General features: G+C 41.2%; 1 protein-coding gene across 3 annotated transcripts in view; it reads right to left on the bottom strand.

Annotated features, from left to right (window-relative positions):
- KCNH1 (potassium voltage-gated channel subfamily H member 1) overlaps window positions 1-22,986 on the bottom strand; it is a 401,581-nt gene that overhangs the window by 236,476 nt on the left and 142,119 nt on the right. For all 3 annotated transcript variants that reach the window (XM_029935335.1, XM_029935336.1, XM_029935337.1), the window contains one exon: window positions 3,305-3,734. In XM_029935335.1, the coding sequence (XP_029791195.1) occupies window positions 3,305-3,734 (430 nt within the window). The remainder of the gene's footprint in view (window positions 1-3,304; window positions 3,735-22,986) is intronic.

Raw genomic sequence — 22,986 nt, 5'->3', positions numbered from 1 at the left:
CTGGGGAACTGGCCAAGTTATCATGAGATATTCAGTGCCAGAGAGCAGAGATGAGACACAGCAAACAGCTTCTGGATGATCTATATTATAGCTAACACAACGCCATAGAATAGCCAAGAAATATTACTAGCATGCAAAATTCAACGCAAAGAGGAAGAATTCAGAGTAACCATCACTCCAAAAGTGCCCTGGCTTTTGTGTCTCTCTCTACTCCCTGAAGACTGCTGGGCCTGAGTGCCAGGGTGACTAGAAGGGGAGAGCAGCGTGATCCCTTGGCACAAATGCAGGCTGTGGGCAACGTTCCCCACCACCAGTGATCCCAGCTCTGGCACTGGTCCAATCCTGTGAGCCAGCAGGAAGGCTGTAAATGTGCACATGTGCGCACACAGGCGAAGCAAGGTAAAAGAGGACCCATAAATCCAATAAGACATCAGCAGTTATCACAAACAAAGGCTGTTCAGAATGTGGGTTTACAAGGATAATTACCACCACATTACACAGAGCGCAATAACTTTGTTGTTAGCACCACAATTTGTCAGACATGTCACATGCGAAGTAGAACAGCTGTAACTGTAAGTGACAGGTTGATGAAAAATGGCTGATTTCCAAAGCACCTGGTCCCATGAGTCTGTATCATAATCTTGTTCTTAAATTAAAACAACAATACCAACAAGCATACAAAAACTTTCCACTGCAGAAACTGTTGACCCGTTAAAATTTATTGAGAGAATTTTCAAGGCATTGCTGTGCTGGTGTGTTTCTCAGCCCACACGACCGCAGGTGGCCTCCATGGGAAGAACCTGGCATTTAATTCAGAGGGACCTGGATCCAAATCCTGTATCTCCTGCTGCCTAGTCCCATGTTTTAGGGAAAGAAGTTACCTTTTCTTTTTTTTTTATGTTTATTTATTTTGGAGAGAAAGACAGAGACAGAGCATGAGTGGGAAAGGGGCAGAGAGAGAGGGAGACACAGAATCCAAAGCAGGCTCCAGGCTCTGAGCTGTCAGCACAGTGGGGTTGGAACCCATAAACCATGAGATCATGACCTGAGCCAAAGTCAGATATTTACCCCACTGAGCCACCCAGGTGCCCCAAGAAGTTACCTTTTCTGAGTTCATTCCTTACAAGATGGAGATAATACTCTGTAAAGTACAGAGTTATATGAACAGGAAAAATCATGGAAAGAGCACTTATCACAGAATCTGGCAAATAACAAGTGTTCCGGAAATGAGATTACAGTTAAGTAGACTTGCCTACTTAAACATCACACTTGGCTGCATAACGCAGAGGTGACTTCCTATGTATTGTTATACTTAAAAAAAAAAAAAAGAAATGGAAAGATCGTAAAAGGGAAAGAAAAGAGGTGATAATAATTGAGGTTTCCCTCGGAGACTATACCTAGGAAATTATGCTTTCCCTAGAAGAACAATTTTGGAAAAACACACTGCTTATCTTTACTATCTGCCACCTGAACCATTTTCATTCAGGTAAAAAGTTGCAGTGAAGTCTCCTTATATCTGAAAGCCTTCGGCGACCCCATGATATGGGGTCCATTTTCTAACTGTTCACTGTTAACAGTCTACAATGAATATAATGAGGTATTTCAATTGACAAAATGTCTCATCTCCCCTTTTTAAAGACAGAAATTAGGCCCAGAGCATGGTTGGCACATCTGGATACTTATAAACAACCAAAAGCTTCCAAAAATGCTGCAAGCACCACCTAGAAAACTTGTACTAGTAAGGCTGAAATAATCCTAGAAGAGCTGAGGTCTTAAATTCTTTTACACGACATGAGAAAGCATCTCAAGTTCTAATTAAGCTAAAGCAATTAGCCACCCACAGATACTTAACGCTGCTTCCCATGGTCAGGCAATCATCTCTATTAAGACCCATTTTAAAGTAAGACACAACCCAAAATCCCCATCAGTACTTCCCACAAATCAATTACCCCTTGACACATTAGTAAATACTCAGAGGCCAGCTCTGTGCCTTGCAGAGAGGGCCTGTATGGAAGAACTGCATCTTGATGCAGTGGTGGTTGCAGAGAAAGAGGGGGCAAGCAGCACATGTGACTGTTTGGGTTAACAAAACCCACTTGCTGCATCCCTGGTGGATTCGACAAAACAAGACAAACTGACCAGGTTTCCCGGTTGGTATAGCAATTAATGTGTCAACTCTACTCAGAAGGAGTACATTAAGTAAAACAGCCTCTACCTGCTGGAACCACAGCCCAGCTTCATTGTGTGTGACCAGACTCCAGTCCACACTGACACTTCATGGGAGGACTGTACTCTCCCATGTCACCATCTGTCATTAAAGTGTCAACAGAGAGCACTTGGCAAGGTCGTAATGAACCCAAGCATTTGAATTCATAACGCTTTCCCCAGCCCAGTTAGGTCTACTACTCCCTAAGACCCCCTTCAGTGAAGGGAGCTCATTGTTTCCAGCCCAAGGCTGTTCCCAGACCAGGCATTGCGATTATCAATAGATAAGTGACAGAGATTTAAACACCTTCCTCAAGAACTGGGGTTGCTTTTGTTTTTCAGTCTGGTCAAGTTAGTCCAATAACCGACCCATCACTACTCATCTGAACAGGAGCCTTTCTATCCTGTGGGGGTTTTATGGAGTTTTATTTTGTTTTTTGGATTTGGGAAATTTCTTAACCATCAACCAGATATCAAAAATGTACGAAAAATAGAAAATACATTAAAAATATTCCTAGGAGCATTAAATTAAATTTTTCATTAAAAAGTTAAAAAATAAACATGAAATTAACAATTGGATATTTTATTTAACCCACTATGTAAAAATATTATCATTTCAACATATAATCAATATAAAAGATAATTAATTAGATACCTCACATTCATTTTTCTGGTACCATAAGGGACTGTGCAGATCTAGAGCTGTATTTAAATGGATGTGGAAAGACTTTTCACAATTTACTGTTCTACAAGCAAGCAGGTTACCAAGTTGTATATGATGATTTCATTCTAACTTTATAAAATAATAGCATTTATCTCTGAGAGATAGAATTATCACTGGTCTCGATTTTCTACATTGTACTCTTTCATATTTTCTAAATATCTTTGCAGCAAATACGTAATTCTTTAATTATCAGGAAAACTATAAAGCTCATCTCAAAAAAAAAAAAAAAGAACAGAACCTGGCTTATTTTAAGTTATTACACCACGATCCTGCTAGCATTGTAGCCATCACCCTATTTCGAGCCCATAGAAGCAATGGCGAAACAATAGTCCCCCTGCCCATCCCCCACCCAGGCCCAGCAACTATCATACTTACAGCCAATCATCATGATGGCCACTGCAAAGATTTTCTCGATGTCTGTGGATGGGGCAATGTTTCCAAAGCCCACGCTGGTAAGGCTGGTCATAGTGAAATACAACGAGGAGATGTAGACGGAATTCTTGCTGGGACCACCTTCCCACTTCCCTGAGCCGGATCCATTAAACTGGTAAGGGGTGCCAATGTCCATCGCCAGCTGGTAGAGCCAGCTGTTGTTGCGGATGGTCTTGGTGTCTTCATCAAAGATCTCGTAGTCCCCGATGCTGTACCAGATGCAGGCCATCCAGTGGGCAGCCAGCCCAAACACACACACCAGCAGCACCAGCACAGCAGCTCCGTACTCAATGTAGTGGTCCAGCTTACGGGCCACTCGCCCCAGACGTAGGAGCCGCACCACCTTCAGTGAGCTGAACAGGCTGCTGATGCCCTGGGAAGAAGAGGAGCAGAGCTTGAGGGCCAAGAACCAAAGATACTACTACTCTTTCCCACCTCCCCTCCTGGGCTGTTTCCTTCAGCACCGTGTATTTCCACAAGATGCAATTTGTGCAATCCTTTAAAAAATGTTTTAACATAAGTAATGATATGGAGAAATGCTCATACATATTTGTATAGTTATACATGATACAATTCGAACTTTATTCCAAGGCATATGAAAGGGAGATTTCCATTTGCTTTTTCTTGGGCACCTGGGTGGCTCAGTCAGTTGAGCATCTGACTTCAGCTCAGGTCATGATCTCATGGTTTGTGGGTTTGAGCCCTGAGTCAGGTTCTGTGCTGACAGCTAGCTCAGAGCCTGGAGCCTGTCTTCAGATTCTGTGTCTCCCTCTCTCTCTGACACCCCCTGCTCACGCTGTCTCTATCTCTTTCAAAAATTAAAAAAAAAAAAAAATTTTTTTAAAAGCAGATAAAAAAACAAGCAAGACAAATAAAATCAGAATTTTATTCTAACTATATTGTGGTAAGTATATAAATATATATGAGCATATTTCATATCATTTCTATTTTAAAACAATTTTAAGGGTTATGTAATATTTCATATTAAGTAATATGAAATATTTTAAGAGTTGTATAATATTTATTTCATATTATATAATATTTTATTCTGATTATTCTGTACATAAGCATACAAGGATTTATGTGTTTAAAAAATGGCTAGGAAACACACATAGAGAGAAATGTAAGGTATTAAGAGTGGTTACTACTGCATTGTTGAGTTATGGAATTACTGGAAATTTTTTGTTATATTTGTATATATTTTTGTTATACCTGAATATATTTACTTAATTTTTAAAATTGAAATTATTACTTTTTCAGTTAGAAAAATATGTATTTAAAAAGTAAACACAGTTATTACAAAAAAGGTAAAACTATATTAAAGAAACAACTGAGAAGAATAAAGCACTAGGATTCTGTTTTCTCAGGAGAGTTACAAATTCTTGGAAACTACATCACTCCCATCAGGCCAGGGATTATACAATCAGACACCATATATTTAAACACAAACAAGGAATCTCCAAGCTATAAGGAAGCTTCCAGTTTCACCTGGCCAAGCCTCCTGTCACCCTGTGGACCCTGTCAGTATGTGTCTAGTCTCCAAATAGTGGTTCTCCAAGGGAATAGCAGTAGTGGAGAGAACACCAGAGTAGAAATCTGGAGAAAACAGGTCTGAGACCCAAGTAAACCACTAACCTGCTATGTGAATCTGGACAAGTGAATTGCCTCTCATCCAGACAATGAGGGAAGTGGATTAGAGGAAATCCACTGCGTTCAAAACTCCCCAAATTCCTATAGCTTTTCCTACTTCCATGGAAAAGGAGATAAGCAAACAAAATAGAGACATTTCTTTGTACCACAACTGTGGTCTCCCTCACATAGCAAAAATCCACCAGCAAGATGATGCCCTTCACTAAGTAGAATAAATGACTTTTCACTATTCCAAACACTGGACAGTTTCCAGGTCACTGCTAGTCTCTCTTGCTCCCTGTTCCCTTAATAACAACCCCCAAGGGTCAGGTTATGTCACAGACAGAAGGAAAATGTGTAAATGCTTTCTGATGTCAGAGACTCACCAAGGCTACTACCTCTTCCTGGATAGCTAGCTGAACTCCGTCTCCCAGCCCCTTCCCATCTAGGTACGTCTTTGAGACTGGTTCTCATTAATGGATGTGAGGTGAAATGTGTATCATTTCCAGGCCAAGACAGTTAAAAGGAAATATGCTTTCTCTTCCTTTGGACATACCTTCCAGATGAGGCTAGTGTGACCCTGAGCCAAGTAGTAAAGATGGTGGACATATAGCATGGAAGAAGCCTGGGTCCCTGAAACACCATGTGGAACACCCTCTCCCTCCCAATCAACTTTAATCATATTATGATGTAAATGAAAAAATGAAATATCTGAGAAAAGCCACTGAAACTCTGGGGGGTATATGGTACAGTAGATATTATTAGCCTTCCCTGATATGTGAACACACAAACCTTATGTAGCCTTGTCCAGAAAGCCCACAAATCAGGCTGCCACACAAATTGTTTTTGTTGAGCTAAGACTGGGGAAGATGCAATATATTATACCTTTTTTTTGGTTTGGCTTTTTTATTCTTTTCAAATTTTACTTAAATCCTAGTTAGTATTGCACCTTTTAAAAAATAAAAGAAACAACAGCTTTGTAGCCATAAAACTTACAATAAAAATAATCACTTCCTGTCCAACATATACCAGCAAATAAGTAACAATGGATTTTTCTAAGCCAAGGGACTACATCCCCAGGGTCGGCTCATCCAAATTGCTCACTCTGACAAAGTTTACTTTTGTCACGTCCAGTACTCATCCCCCGGGTCCCCTCTCCTGCCATGCAGAAGAGGCTAGGAAAACCTCCCATATTAAGAGGCAAAAGGCTGATGAGAGTAAATGGATGTCATCTCTCTAGAGGGCATCTGCATTTTAACAGAGAGAAACTAACCTCCAATAGTAGAATAAAAACTACCCGCAGAGATATTCTGGGAGGCAAGGAGCCTTTTTGATGACTCAGAAACCAAACACATGTAAGCAGCCACCTACTCTCCACCTGTTCATAAGGAGGTTACTGAGATCATCTTTCAAAGCAGTTCAGCTCTGAAGCAGAACTTATTACCCAGGGCAAAACTGCCTTGTCACTTTCCCTCACTCAGATTCAATTCAAAGCAACATTTAAGGAGAACCTACTAGGTACTGCTTGTGCTAATGCCACAGGAAAGAGATTAAAATGATGCTGTCTTTATCTCCTTGTCCATCATTATGGCTGCAGTGTCTGGCATGGAGAAGAGGCTTCATGGAAAGAAAGAGGAGAGGGAGCAAGAGCATAATAACTAGTGAGAGAGGCAAGGTACGATACTTCTATGTCATAGTCCCAGAACATGATTGCTGAGAGGGAGCACAGATGTCATCCAGTCCAGCCCTCTGAGTCCAGGGATGTCTTCCAGAGCTCCCTAACGAACAGTCATTCAGCTTCTCCTTGAACTCCCCCTTTAACCACTACACATCTCTAAGATCCCATTCTGGCAGCCATTCATGGACATGAACGACTGTTCTCCCATGACCCTTCACATCTCCCTCTGTTCCCTCCTCCCTTCTCCATTCCATCCCAATGGCCACACGATACATGCAACCACACTACCCAAAGGCCTGCTCTCCTATAGCCTTACACTCCAGATGCCTTGAGCTTCCTGCACGGAGGATGCACACTTGCAACTCTAGGCCTGTTCGGACTAGTCCCTAATGCCCAGCTGCCCCCTTTCTACAAGCTGGTATACTAGTTATCCTCCAGGTCTGCCACTGGTTCTACCCTAAAGCCCTTCCACGTCTACCCTGGACTCACAACCAATCGCTCACCCCTCTGTGTGTCCGTGGTATTCTGTATCCATTACCCACTTGGCACTATAGTTTCCCCCAAATACAGCAGGCACTACATCTTCCTGAAGACGTAGCCATTTACTCTTCACTTCAGAAGCCTCCTGTATTCAGCTGAATAGTCTCCCCTCAAAATTCATGTCTTTCCCAGGCCCTCAGGATGTGATCTTATTTGGGAATGGGGTTTTTGTAGGTATAGGTGGTTAAAATGAGATCATATTTAATCCAGTATAACTGATGTTCCTTATAAAAAGAGAAGAGTTGCACACAAAGAGAAAAAAACAGGTGTTTTCTACCCATGAAGATATTGGGGTGATATGTCTTTAAGCCAGAGAATTCCAAAGATTATCAGCAAAACCAGAAGCTAAGAGAAAGGCATAGAAAAGATTCTCTCCAAGAGCCTTCACAGAGAACATGGCCCTACTGACCCTGTGACTACAGATTTCTACTTTCCAAACTGTGGAAGAATAATGTCTATTGTATTAAACCACTCAGTTTGTGGTAATTTGTCATAACTGCCCTGGAAAACTAATATACCTACACAGGATCTAAAGCCAGTGGCTTCTCAGAAAGGGTCCGAAACATTTTCTAAACTGAACTGAAGAGGTGGATTATTAGGGAATTCTTTCTCCTTTTAAGAGGCTCCCAGAACAATATAAAATAAGCACCTCCTCACTGAGTTATCTGTGTACACTGATACTCTTATTACACGGTTTTGCATAAGTTGCCTCCTATTACACGAATTCTAGCTATTTAAAATCATTTCAAACTATTAATTTGTGCTTTTTTTCTTATTTGCCACAAGTTCAGTAGATGAGATAAATAAACAGAATACTCTAAACTTTTTTTTTAATTTGAGTATGCTAAAAACACGACAGCACCATATGGTAGAGAATCACATTTCCCCAGGAATTTCTTGTATCAGAAAGCCTATCTCACATTCCAAATTGTACCAGAAAGATCTTTATCGCAACCTTAAAATTATGAAGAACCGAGACTTTCAAGCTGAACCAACATGGATGAAGGGATGGTGAGAACCAGTGCCATCCTCGTCACCGAAGGCCAATAACTATGACTGCAAGGAAGACTTCTGAAACCTCCAAACCTCAGCTATAGTGATACTGATGCAATTCAGTATCTGAAGTATCAGTACTGATGCAATTGAAATGGGCATTTGGCAATTATCTCATTCAGACAGTATGGGAACTGTCAAGTTTACCTATTTGTCCAGAGTAAATAAATCATTTTGTTCACTTGGGCCATATATACTTTACTTACTCAATTAGATTCACCAACTTCTGGTTTATATTTTTGTCTGCCACATGCATGGAGATAACACTGTCATGGACTAATGGCAATGTGCTATTGAAAAGAACTACCCTGTCTTTCAGGTCCTTGAATAATTTTCCCGGGCAAGAGCGGGGGAGGGTGGTGACATGATGGCATCCATAACAGATTCTGTAGGCAAACTTGATGTTTATTGTGTTTTCAACCTCACATGATTGCTCTTCTCCTGCAGTCTCCTGCAGCTAAAGGCCTTCTTCACATCCTTTCTGTGAGTCTTCTAGAAACCATTCCCAGCCTTGGGACACCTGGCTGGTTGTTGGTTAAGCGTCTGACTCTTGATTTTGGTTCAGGTAATGATCTCACTGTTGGGTAGATCCAGCCCCACATCAGGCTCAGGGATGACAGCATGGAGTCTGCTTGGGATTCTCTCTCGCCCTCTCTCTCTGCCCCTCCCCTGTGTGCTCTCTCTCTCTCTCTCTCTCTCTTTCCTAAATAAACATTAAAAAAAAGATTCCCAGCCTCAGGAAAAATAATATAAAAACAGGGAGGGGGACAAAACATAAAAGACTCTTATACATAGAGAACAAAGAAAGGGTAGCAACCTAGGAGTTGTGGGAGGGGGGATGGGCTACATGGGTAAGAGGCATTAAAGAATATACTCCTGAAATCATTGTTTCACTATAACTAACTTGGATATAAACTTAAAAATTAATTAATTAATTATTTTTAAAAGTCCCAGCCTCAACATCGTCCTGGGATTTTCCCACCATCTTCTTGCTTTAGTTGAAGCCAGTTCTCCCTGAGCACCCTGCTTTTTCCCTGGAGTTCAGAGCAGGGCATTTTCTTTTTTTTTTTTTAATTTTTTTTAAATGTTTTATTTATTTTGGAGAGGGAGAGAGACAGCATGAGCAGGGGAGGGTCAGAGAGAGAGGGAGACACAGAATCTGAAGACAGGCTCTAGGCTCTGAGCTAGATGTCAGCACAGAGCCTGACGCAGGGCTTGAATCCACAAACTGTGAGATAATGACCTGAGCCAAAGCCAGACGCTCAACTCACTGAGCCTCCCAGGCGCCCCTGAGCAGGGCATTTTCAATCTCCACACTTCATTTTCCAAACAAGAGCTGGAAGCCCCGCCCCCCAGCCCCCACCTGTGCTAAAAAAAAAAAATTCCCCTCCTTTAAGATCCAGGCCATCCAGCAAAAACACCTCCTCATTACAGCCATCTGATTATAAATGGCTACCATCTGTTGAAAGCTTACAAATATGCCATAATTTAACTTAATCTTTCACTAATTATCTCACTTATCAACTTCTTCCTTTCATTCCTTAAATCTCTGTACCTGGATTTTCAGCCTGTCTCCTGTTATCAGCATGGGAACCTTCTATGTCCATAGAGAAAAATTATTCAACACTCCAGCCTCTCTATTCCCACTGACTTTTACCTCCTCTTCCCATGCTGACCCTGGTCATCACTGAAAACCACTCCTTCTCTGAAATCTTACACACCAGCCTTCGACATGATGACTACATGCTTCCATCCGTTTCTCCACTCTCTTCTTTATCCCCATTCAACCCAATCTACTCTTTGGCTTCTCTTTGATATCTCTATCTCTATCTTTTCCAACCATCAACTCTCCAGATTTCACTTCCTTTCCCATCATATAGACCTGTTACATCACTTGCAGTACTCTCTCCCTACCAACCAACAACCTCTCTCCTTGCCCTCCTACCAAATCTGGCACTGCGTGGGACCCAACAGCAGGGACCTAGCTATCATTTCCATTTGCAGCTGGAGAATTCTCTTCCTTGAAAAAACCTCTCTCCTCTTCACACCAAAATACATTCCAAATCTTCACTACTGTGTTCAAGATCCCACCCGACCTGTGCCATTCTTATTCTGAGCCAACATTATCTCTCCACTCACAGAGAAAGTAGAGGCTGTTAGTATCAACTCTCCCTTTACACCACCTCCACAAATACAAGTATGTGCTCTTTGCACATCCTTCCACACTGAACCAAAACCCATTCCTCCACCCGCTCACAGACCTCATTCCATCAACTATCCATCCTCCTCTCTCTTCTCCGCCTTTGTCTTCAAACTTCCTTTTCAAAGACTAATTTTTCTTAGACTACACCATACCACTGTTTCAAGATCTACACATCTTTCCAGTTATAATAACTCTCCTCCTTTTGCTAATATTCCTTCCTTCTCACCATAATCAGCATACAATGGCTCAATCTCCTCACTTCCCACTCATTTCTCAACCCACTGCATTCAGATGTCCATTCCCACCACTTCTCAGAAATCCACTATCTTGCAGGTCACCAGTTACCTTCTAATTGTTACACCCTACAGCATTTGACATCTGTAATGGACATTTAATGTTCTTCATTGCCTCACAGTGTCTAAACTGATTTAAGGAATAACCACCTTACGAAGTAGAACTTGTTTTGCACTCCAGAAGCTGAAGATCACCACAAATATTTCTCCAACCCTCGCCACAGCTAAAGTGTGAGCACATGACCTAGAATATGCCACCAGAGACACCCACCCTCATCACTGAATAGTATCTAATGGAGGCCTCTGCAGAACCTCTTTTGCAAGAGCATGGTAGCATCACCCAGTCCCAGAGGTAGCAGGTGGCAGTTCTGCAGTTGGTGCCCAGGGTCCAGTAATGGTGGTTATCAGCCCTGTGCATTTCAAGTCCATGTCCAGTAGCAGCAGTGACATATTCACAGGACCAGTTCTGCAATACAATTTTTCCAGATAGCCTCCAAACATTTTGCTGGTCTTTCCAAAAATTCTGTGAACACCTACCAACTTCTAATAAACTTTTTCTTCCTTATATTTTCCAGACTTGAACCCTGACTAAACCATGTGGAAGGGACTGTTCTTCCTTGGCTCCCACAATAATTCTCTTTCTAATTATCCCTAATTAGATATTTAACATTAGATATTTAATTATTACTAAAAAGTCATTGCTCTTGGCCTTTTTCTCTTCTCTACACAATTCTTTCCCTGATAGCTGCATCCATTAATGTGGCTTTAACCACCATTTCTATAAACTAATAACCTATAAATCCATCCTTCCAAACTAGACATTTCTCCTGACCTTAAGACCACTATGAGCTTGTCACAGGGACATCCCATGAGTTCTTGAGTTTGACAGATGTAGCCTCAGCCCATCTCCTATACCCCAACATGGAGACTGTGTCCCAGGTCTACAGTCTCCCAAGCAGAAAACTAGGTGTCATCTCATCAGTTGACTATACCAACTTTTCTTAACTGAACGTTCTTTTCTTAACATGATATTAAGGAGTGCCTGGGTGGCTTAGTTGGTTAAGCATCTGATTTCAGCTCAGGTCATGATATCAAAGTTCGTGAGTTTAGGGCCCCATATTAGGCTCTGTGCGGACAGCTCAGAGCCTGGAACCTGATTCAAATGCTGTGTTTACCTTCTCTCTGCTCCTTTCCCACTCTTGGTCTGTCTCTCTCTGTCTCTCGAAAATGAATAAACATTTAAAAAATTTTAAAAATAAATAAAGGGGTGATATTAAGGTACAGCAGTATTCCAATGTGTAAGTTTGCTGCCATTTGGATAAAAATTAAAATTAACATCTCTATTCTGTTAGAGGGAAAAGATAGTGGCAAATGGCATATCAGATAAAGGGCTCGTATCCAAAATATACAAGGAGCTCATTAAACTACATACACAAAAAATGAATGATCCAGTGAAGAAATGGGCAGAAGACCGGAATAGACACTTCTCCAAAGAGGACATCCAGATGGCCAACAGGCACATGAAACAATGCTCAGTGTCACTCATCATCAGGGAAATTCAAATCAAAACCACACTGAGATACCACCTCACACCAGTCAGAGTCACTAAAATGAACAAATCAAAAGACTACAGATGCTGGCGAGGGTGTGGAGAGACAGGCACCCTCCTACACTGTTGGTGGGAATGTAAACTAGTGCACCCGCTCTGGAAACCAGTGTGGAGACTCCTCAAAAAACTATCGATAGAACTCTCCTATGACCCAACAAATAGCACTGCTAGGGATTTACCCAAGGGATACAGAAGTGTTGATGCATAGGAGCACATGTACCCCAATGTTCATAGCGGCACTTTCTACAATAGCCAAATCATGGAAAGAGCCTAAATGTCCATCAACTGATGAATGGATCAAGAAGATGTGGTGTATATATATACAATGGAGTACTATATGGCAATGAGGAAGAATGACATATGGCCATTTGTAGGAAAGTGGATGGACCTTGAGGGTGTCATGCTAAGCGAAATAAGTCAGGCAGAGAAGGATAAATACCATATCTATCCTTGCATTCATAGGTCTAACAGGAGAGACCTGGCAGGGGACCATGGGGAGAGGAAGGGAGAAAGAGAGCGGGGAAGAGTGAGGGACACAGATCAAGGGAGACTACTGAATACTGAAGATGAACCATGGACTGAAAAGGGAGGGGGAGGGAGGGGGCGATGGTCATGGTGGGGGGGCACTTGTGGGGAGAAGCACTGGGTGTTATATGGAAACCAATTTGACAATAAACTATTATAAAAAAATAAATAACCAAAATAATAAAATTAACATCTCTAGAAGTATAGATAAGATATTGAAAACACTGACTGTTCCAGGGAAGGAGGTTCTTTACTGCATGCACCTTTTTGAATGTTATACATGTGAATTATAGTTTTTCCAAATTTAAAAAAATCAAGTTATAAAAAAATTAAATATCATTTAGGGGCACCTGGATGGCTCAGTCGGTTAAGTGTCCTACTCTTGATTTTGGCTTGGGTCATGATTTCAGTTTGTGAATTTGAGCTTCACATTGGGTTCTGTGCTGACACAACATAGCCTGCTTGGTACTCCCTCTCTCTCTGCCCTTCCCTACTTGCTCTCTATATCTCTCTCAAAATAAATTTAAAAAAACTTTAAAAAAACTGTGACACGGCCGTGCTTAGAGCCACTCAATGGCTCCCATTGCCTTCTAGATAAATTTCATTTCTCTAGCAAACAAAACCCTTTGTAATTTGGTCCTCAACAGCCTTACCTCTTACTGCCTCCTTCCCATGCATCTTGTGCTTTAGTCATATCAAATTATTTGTGGTTCAATAATCACTCTGTGCCTTCATGCCGTCTCATATGCCAGTCCCCCTGCCTCAAACACTATTTCCCTGGTTGTCTGCCTAGGAAGCCCTTACCCATCCTTAAAGACCTTTCTCACCATCCCAGTGATAGGATGAGTCACATATCCTTAGCAAGTATACACAGGTTGCCTTTTAAAATAAGTATTAGAGTGAATTCAAACTTATTCCAAAAATAGTACTGCTCTCTCTGAATTCCCATCTGCCTTCCTGACCTGTAGAGAAAGGGGTGTAGATACAGTAGCACCCTCAAAACTGTGAATCAGATGTCACACACAGAAACCGAATCCTCTGCGTGTGGCTGTGATGGTTAATTTTATGTCTCAATATGACTGGGACACCGGGTATCCACATATTTGGTCAAACATTATTCTGGGTGAGTCGGTGAGGACATTTCTAGAGTGAGATGAACATTTGAGTCTGTACAGTGAATAAAACAGACTGTTCTCCCTAGTGCAAGTGGGCCCCCTCCAATCTGCTAGAGGCCCGAATATGACAAAAAGTTGGGTAAGGGAGAACTCGCACTCTCTACCTGATTGTTTCCAAGCTGGGACATCAAGTCTCCTGTGCTCACGCTAGAACTTACACCACCACCTCTCCTGGGTCTCCAGCTTGCAGATGACAGCTTATGGGACTTCTCAGCCTCCATAATCTTTGACAGTGTTAGCAGAAGAAAGGTCAAGAATGGCTAGCCCAAGACTGAGCACAGTGTCATCTCTCTGTGATGCCTCCCTCTGATACACACAGGCAGAGTTGGACATGCTCTCTACTCGCTTCCCATGGCTGATCCTTGATTCATTCTTTCAACGCATGTTGAGCACTGTCATAAGGGGCCCACATGATTTCCAACACTAATAACAGATCAGTGGTAAACTTGACGAAAATCCTCACCTTTCTGGAACTTTCATTCAGTTGGGAAAGACAGACAATACACAGAATAAATAAGTAAAATAAATGGTATGTTATAAGAAAAAAAGACGAAAAATTGAGTGGGAAATGAAAATGAAAAGTAACAGGAAAAGGGGTGATGTTCAGCATCAAATAGGGTTGTGATGGAAAACTTCCCTGAGATCTTGGCATTTAAGGCCCAGTGGAGATGAGCATGTGACCAGAGAGTATCTAGGGGATGCATGTTCCAGATAGAAGGACCAGCAGGTACAAACGTCTTGAGGCAGGAATGTCACAGTGTCTTTTTATTAGGCTGATGCCCCTTGAGGTCAGGAAACACACATTTAGTAAGAGTACTAATTAACATTGGTTGAGGACTTACTAAGTGCCAGGCATACTAAGGACTTTGCAAGGATTGCCTCACTTAATCTTCTCACACCTTGGGAGGTAAGTATATTATACACCCAATTCACAGATGAAGAAACTAATATTTTCATTTGTCCAGTATCACACAGGTAGAAAGTGCTGGAGCTAGAATTCGAAGCCTGATCAACTGACTCCTAAGTGAACGACCTTAACTCCTTGCTGTAAGTCCCCATGTTTAAAGTGCCACCTCCTCACAGTTGCTCAGTACTTGTTTATTACCTGGAAACCTACACTGATGCTTCCTTACCAGGAGAACTTGTGAAGGTCACAAACCTAGTGGTCTGGTGTGAGGATTTACTACTTTATTAACAGAGTTTGGTTTGTCTGTAGTCTTTAAAACAGAGACGACTTTCGGGCCTGGGTAGCTAGTCAGTTAAGCATCCAACACTTGATGGCAGATCAGGTCATGATCTTGTGAGACTGAGCACCACATGGGGATCTGTGCTGACAGTGTAGAGCCTGCTTGGGATTCTCTCTTCCTCCCTCTCTCTGCCTCTCCCCAACTTGCTCACTCTCTCTTTCAAAATAAATAAATAAACTTAAAACAACAACAGAGATGACTTCAAGAATAAATGTTCCATGATGATCTCCCCATTCGGAGCACTGCAGACCCATATCAACTATAAGCAATAAATTGGCTTACCAGACCTTATTGGAAGTTACTCATTGAGGCTTAAATATAATTTGCATCCCTTTCATTGCTTCAACATTTTATTTTAGGCTTGTTTAATTCAATTCAACAATCATTTCCTGAAAACCTACTGTAGGAAGATATAGCCAAGAGCCACCAGTGGTACAAAAACAAACACGGAACACTCTATGCTCATGATGCCCACCATTGGGCCACAGAGAAAAGAGCCTGTAATGACCACAGTGCAGCAGCAAAGACAGGTCAGTTGCCACCATAAAGGCTGAGTGACCACAAGGGCTATGGCTGTGCATGACGGGAATTGTTTTCTACTTACCAGGTCTGTGGATCATACTCAGGAGGAAGATGTGGTTACTGCTTTTAAAGGGGAACTTTCCTACCAGAAATGCAATAGCCTGCAACACTCCATTTGTTTAATCCAAGAATGTATCCAAAAGACACATCTGCAGTCTCCACAGAAAACAATCATTGAAGGAACTTTAGAAATATCACTTGATATCACTCACTTTCCTTTTGTTGACAATTCAAGCCTTGAAATAAACTGTGTATTCAGTTGCGATATTAAACCATCAGGCTCTTTTTCTTTCTAGAGGCACCAAAAATGGAAATCTATCACTGGCCAAATAAAATCCTAGGGATACAGAAAAGAGAATCTGGTTTTATCAAGCCCTGTCTTGGTCTTTCTCAGAATACTAATCTCAGGTTTTTTTCTTCCAGGGAAGTGAAATCAATCCAAGTAGCCTAGGTTATACTTTCTCTCCTCCCAACAGAAGCAATAAATACATGCTGTACCTGCAGCTCTGATATTTCTGCAGAATTAGACATTAATTAACTAGCCTTTAATTTGCTTTAGACTAATCTGATTTTTAATTTTCAGAGCCAACAGCATAGTAGGGTCTGGTGTAGGTGAAAATCCAGTGACTTTCTTGAGGGCTGTGTACATAGTAGTTGGGGGCACTGGGGACTGAGGGGGACACTGGTCCTCTGCTTGGCCAGAGCTCTTGATACGGAACAGCACTGACATTATGAAAGCATCACCTCAGAAAGTAGCCTGTGAGCATGCAGCTGTGACCTCCTGACTACATGTGATAACGCTCTCTCTTTAACAGTGAGAGAGGTAGAGATCATTCCCCATGCAGTCTAATTTGGCTTTAAACAACACACTCCTGGGGCACCTGGGTGTCTCAATCAGGTAAGCCTCTGACTTCAGCTAAGGTCATGATCTCACAGTTCATGAGTCTGAGCCCAACATGGGGACCTCTGCTGTCAGTACCAGAGCCTGCTTCGGACCCACCATCCCTCTCTCTCCGCCCCTCCTCTGTTTGCACTCACTCTCTCAAAAATAAATAAAATTTCTTTTAAAAAAGATTTAAGAAAATTAAAACCACTCTCCCTCCCTCCTCCTCGGACATAATCCACTTCTGCATCTTTGTCACCCAAAATGAAGTTTCCAATCAGAAGGTGGAAGTCCCTAGACACTATAAAGGAGCCCTTAAATGTGTAGCCTCCTGACAAGCACTGGAATTTGAGGTATGGCTTCCAGGCCTCCACCAGCATGGTGAGGAAGGAAGTCTCTAGCAGCTGGTCTGGATGTGTGAAAAGTGCCCCAGAATCGGGGATCCTGGTGTACTACAAGCTTCAGGATGGCAGCCCAGCCACTGGGGTTGTACCTGTGAGAACTGGCACAGGTGAAGGTATCCCCAGTGCTCAGGGACTAGCTCACTGCGCTGGGCAAACTTCTGAGAGACCACTGGGGACATCGAAGCAGGGTACCTGGAGCAGGTTATGGAGGTTGGCTTATCCACAGGACACAATATGTGACTGACATATAGATACTGAGAAAGGGACAGGTAGAAACAGAAGGCTTTCAGGAAAATTACACGGCCATAACCTAAGGGACCCATCGGTTAAAGGTAATAAGGACCCCCTTCAAGCCATAAGTGTCAGTGCTTTGCCTCTAATATTATCCATGGGGTTTTTTTTAACATTTTATTTATTTTTGAGAGATAGAGACAGAGCATGAGCAGGGGAGGGGCAGAGAGAGAGAGAGAGACAGAATCAGAAGCAGGCTCCAGGCTCTGAACTGTCAGCACAGAGCCCGATGTGGGGCTCGAACTCATAGACCTCAAGCTCATGACCTGAGCTGAAGTCGGATGCTTAACTCACTGAGCCACTGAGGCACCTCTAATATTATTCATGGTTTTAACTGTGCCCCATCTTCACGAATCGATTTAAAGCCATTGAGGGCTATTCTTTCTTGTAGCCTCAGCAGTGAACAGTGATAGGACCACTAATCATTCTGGACACTTTCATTCCATGAAGCAACTTGCATACACAGAGTTCTACTCTCCTGCCATCTGGCCCTCTGGGGATAAGTCTCTGTAGGAATGTTCTAAGGAAAAATTACGGATCCTTTAAAAGGCTTCTGGTAAATACAGTTTTAAACTTTCTGGAAGCAGGCAGAAGTAAGAATAGTCCCCATTCTATGTGGTTAAAATAATCAGTAACTACAACTTTTGAGACTAAGAGAAACCACAGAGAAGAGAAATTGTCTTCTCGTTAGGAAAAAAAAAAGGCCACCAGGAGGAGTCCCATGCACACCCAAAGCCACGTGTGGGACTTAGGCTTAGCATGAGGCCCTTGCCTCTGGTTCTTACTATCTCCGTGACCCCAGCCAGTCACCCAACCTCTCTGAGCTTCATTTCTTCACCTGTCAAGTGGGCAAAATGCATTTACAAGGGTTAATGTTAAAAAAAGTATGTGTTATTATTTGAGAGGTCATCACCTTGCTCCCTTTCAGCTATAAAAATCCAGCCAAAAAGAGAAAGAGAGAAAGAAAGAGAGTCATGAAGGGGAGAAACTCTTTGCCCTCAGCAAAAAAGACAAAGATCTACAACGCAGAAAGAAGTCACCACTAGGTGAAAATTAATAAAGAGGTAAAATAATGCCCCCTCCCTGAAAAGTTGAGATCAACCAGTCCAGGGCATTTGGTCAAAATCACCACTTAAAGTGAAGGAAAGCAGGCAGGTGTCCTGCCCTTGTGCTTTCTGGACATGCAGAGTCCCAGGGGTACGTGAAAGTTGGTCTCACCTCATAAGGACAGTAAATGCCAAGGATACCCAGAAAACTAGTAGAATACAATGTATAACTAGGTATTTGGATTTCTGAATGCACTTTAAAAGATATACCACTTCTCTGACTACCATGATTAGAAATTATTAAAATAATAGGGGGAAGAAGCCAAGATGGCAGAACAGTATGGAAGTCTTTTTTCTATCTCGCATACATGAAATACAGTCAGATCAACATTAAACCATCCTGCACATCTAGAAAACTGATTTGAGGATTAACACAATAATCTGCACAACCTGAACCACAGAACTCATCAGGTACTCAGTGCAGAGAGGTGAACTGGGGCAGGGAGCAATTTTTGCTTGCAGAGAGAAGACAGAGACCAAAGGAGAGTACGGGAAAAGTACCCCCCACAAAAGCAGCTGGGGAGAAAGCAGAAAAGTGGAAACAGCCTCAGGGACTGAATTAAAGGGAGAAGGGAGAAAGGAGAAAGGAGAGGGTTTAAATTCCATTAAGACTCTATTAACAGGGGGAGCACAGAGTCTGAAACTTCTCAGCTCAAATACCTAGTGGTACTCTGGTAGGAAGGGCGAATTCCCAGGAGAAGAGTGGGTCCAGGAGGTCCTTGGCCACGCATGATTTTCCATAATCCCAGAAACACTGCTACGCCATCACGTGAACTTTTCCTGGGGTGGGCTGGCACCCAGCCACAAGTCTCTGGACATCAGCAGCAGCAAGGTCTTGCAAACCTTCCTGGGTGCTGGCTGCCATTGCTGGGTGAGACCCACTCCCAGAGGACCTGAGCGGGTCAAAGCCTCAGTACCTCAGAAGTGAGGGGTTGGGAAATACAGCTGCATCTCATATAAAACTCAGGAGCAAGGTGCCATCTGACAACGTGGTCATGGACAGTGCAAAAGTGGGGAGTGGAGGGACACTGGAGACAAACGACTAGGGCGTCATTCCTGGTCGGGGAGAGCACAGAGTTCTGATACTGGACTGGGTGACTGGGTGATGCCATTTTCACACCTACCGCGAATGCGCATACACACCTACAGGCGGCACAACATTCCACCCCAGCAAGCTAAACAGCACCATCTAGCGGGAAACAAAGCCATTACACTAAGCCCCGCCCAACTGGGCAAACCTCCCTCTTCAGGAACACCACAAATGTCTGCCTGCTTAGTTTATGGACTATGAAGTGCATCATATTTTGACTTCTTGGGGAAAACGATGTAATATGAATTCTATGTCAGTCTGTTCACTGGTCCGTCTATTCAAATTTTTTCTTTATTTTTCTTTTCTTTTACTTGAATACAAAAAGATAATAAGTTTATCTTTATTTTCAATTTTTATTAAAAAGATTTTCCTTTATATTTATCAAATAAAATTTTTGTTTTTGTAAAATTTCCAAATTCTATTTTACTTCCATCATTTCAAGTTATTCTATCTCATCATATTCATTTTCTCAAATTTTCAAACTTTTTTTCATTTTCCCTTCTTTCTCAAATCAATTAAGCTCCTTTCAATAAATAAACCAAAATGCACCTAGAATTTAGCATCACTTATTTGACTGTGTGCATGTGTGTGTTGTTTTTAATTCTTTAATTTTATTTTTCCCCTTTTTCTCTAATCAATCAAGCTCCTTTCAATAACCAGACCAAAACACACATAGGATCTAGCATCATTTATTTGATTGTGTGTGTGTGTGCTTTTTTTAAGTTTTTAATTTTAATTTTTCTCTTTTTTCTCTAATCAAGTTCCTTTCAATAACTAAACCAAACACACCAAGGATATAGCATAATTTATTTGATTTTGTGTCTGTATGTGTTGTTTTCAATTTTTAATTTAAAATTTTTCTTTTACCTTATTAATTCATTTTCTTCCTTCAAAATTATGAAATGAAGGAATTCACCCTGAAAGAAAGAGCAGGAAGAAACAACAACCAGGGACTTAACCAACACAGATACCACCGAGATGTCTGTACCAGAATTTAGAATCATAATAATAAGAATACTAGCTGGCATCAAAAATAGATTAGAATCCCTCTCTATGGAGATTAAAAAAAAAAAGTAGAAAGCAGGTCAGGATGAATAAAAAATGCTATGACTGATCTTAAATCTTGAATGGATATCACAGTGGCAAGGATGGATGAGGCAGAGCAGCGAATCAATGATATAAAGGACAAACTTATTGAGAATAATGAAACAGAAAAAAAGAGAGAGAGTAAAGTAAAAAAGCATGATCTACGTACAAAAGAAATCAGTGACTCATTAAAAAGGAACAAAATCAGAGTCACAGAGGTCCTAGAAAATGAAGAGAGACAAAAAGGGTTAGAAGGGTTATGTGAGCAAATCATAGTGGAAAACTTTCCTAACCCGAGGAAAGACACATACATCAAAACCCAGGAAGCACAGAGGACTCCCACAAAATATAACAAATACCGACCATCAACAAGGCAGCATAGTAAAATTCACAAAATATACTCAGACAAAGAAAGAATCACAAAAGCAGCAAGGGAAGAAAGTCCTTAACCTACAAAGGAAGAGAGATCACGTTTGCAGCAGACCTATCCACAGAAACGTGGCAGGCCACAAAGGAGTGGCAGGATATATTCAATGTACTACATCAGAAAAATATGCAGCCAAGAATTATTTATCCAACAAGGCTGCCATTCAAAATAGAAGAAGAGATCAAAAGTTTCCCAAACAAAAATTAAAGGAGTTTGTGACCATTAAACCAGCCCTGCAAGAAATTTTAAGGGGGAACTCTCTAAGGGGAGAAAAGACAGAAAAAAAAAAGAGACCAAAAGTAACAAATACTAGAAAGGATCAGAGAATACCACCAGAAACTCCAACTCTACAAGAAACATAATGGCAATAAACCCATATCTTTCAGTACTCACTCTAGACATCCAAGGACTCAATGCTCCAATCAAAAGACAGAGAATAACAGAATGGATGAGAAAACAAGATCCATCTATATGCTGTTTACATGAGACCCACTTGAGACCTAAAGACACCTTCAGATTGAAAGTTGGAATGGAGAATAATCTATCAGGCTAATGATTCTCAAAAGAAAGCTGGAGTAGCCATACTTATATCAGAAAATTTAGACCTTAAAATAAAAACCGTAACAAGAGATGAAGAAGGGCACTATATCATAATTAAGGGTCTATCCACCAAGAAGGCATAACAATTATAAACATTTACGCTCCAAATATATGACCATCCAAATATATTAATCAATTAATCACAAACATAAAGAAACCCATTGATAATAATACCATAATAATAGGGGAATTCAACACCTTACTTACAGCAATGGACAGATCATCTAAACAGAAAATCAACAAGGAAACAATGGCTTTTAATGAAACAGGACCAGATGGACTTAACAGATACATTCAAAACATTTCATCCTAAAGCAGTGGAATATACATTTTTCTCCAGTGCACATAGAACATTCTCCAGAATAGACCACATAATGGAGGACGACCCTCAACAAGCACAAAAAGTTCAAGATTATACCATGCATATTTTCAGACCACAGTGCTATGACTAGAAATCAACCATAAGAAAAAAACTGGAAATAAGGAATGGACTAACCAAGAAGTTAGGAAAGAAATTAAAAAGTATATGAAAGCCAATGAAAATGATAACACCATAGCCCAAAACCTCTGGGATGCAGCAAAGGCAGTCATAAGAGAGAAGTATATAGCAATCCAGACTTTCCTAAAGAAGGAAGAAAGATCTCAGATACAGAGTCTAAACTTACACCTCAAAGAATTGGAAAAAGAACAGCAAATAAAACCCTAAAGCAGCAGAAGACAGGAAATAATAAAAATTAGAGCAGAAATCAACGCTATTGAAACCAACAGTAGAACAAATCAATGAAACCAAAAGCTGGTTCTTTGAAAGAATTAACAAAATTGATAAACCACTAGCTATGTTAATCAAAAAGAAAAAGGAGATTGCGTTAACCAGGCAATTAGAAAAGAAATTAAAAAATATATGGAAACCAATGAAAATGAAAATACAACAATCCAAAATCTCTGGGATGCAGCAAAGGCAGTCCTAAGAGGAAAGTATATTGCAATCCAGGCCAATCTCAACAAACTAGAAAGAGTGCAAATTCAAAAATTAACAGAGAACCTACTGGAACTAGAAAGGAAGAAGCAAGAGCACCACAAACCCAGCAGAAGAAAAGAAATAATAAAGATCAGGGCAGAAATAAACAATATAGAATCCAAAAGAACAGTCGAGCAGATTAATGAAACCAAGAGTTGGTTCTTCAAAAAAATAAACAAAATGGTT

The sequence above is a fragment of the Suricata suricatta genome, chromosome 3, assembly GCF_006229205.1.
Source record: "Suricata suricatta isolate VVHF042 chromosome 3, meerkat_22Aug2017_6uvM2_HiC, whole genome shotgun sequence".
Lineage (NCBI taxonomy): Eukaryota > Metazoa > Chordata > Mammalia > Carnivora > Herpestidae > Suricata > Suricata suricatta.
The sequence above is the reverse complement of the archived record's forward strand: the minus strand, read 5'-3'. Positions and strand labels throughout refer to the sequence as shown.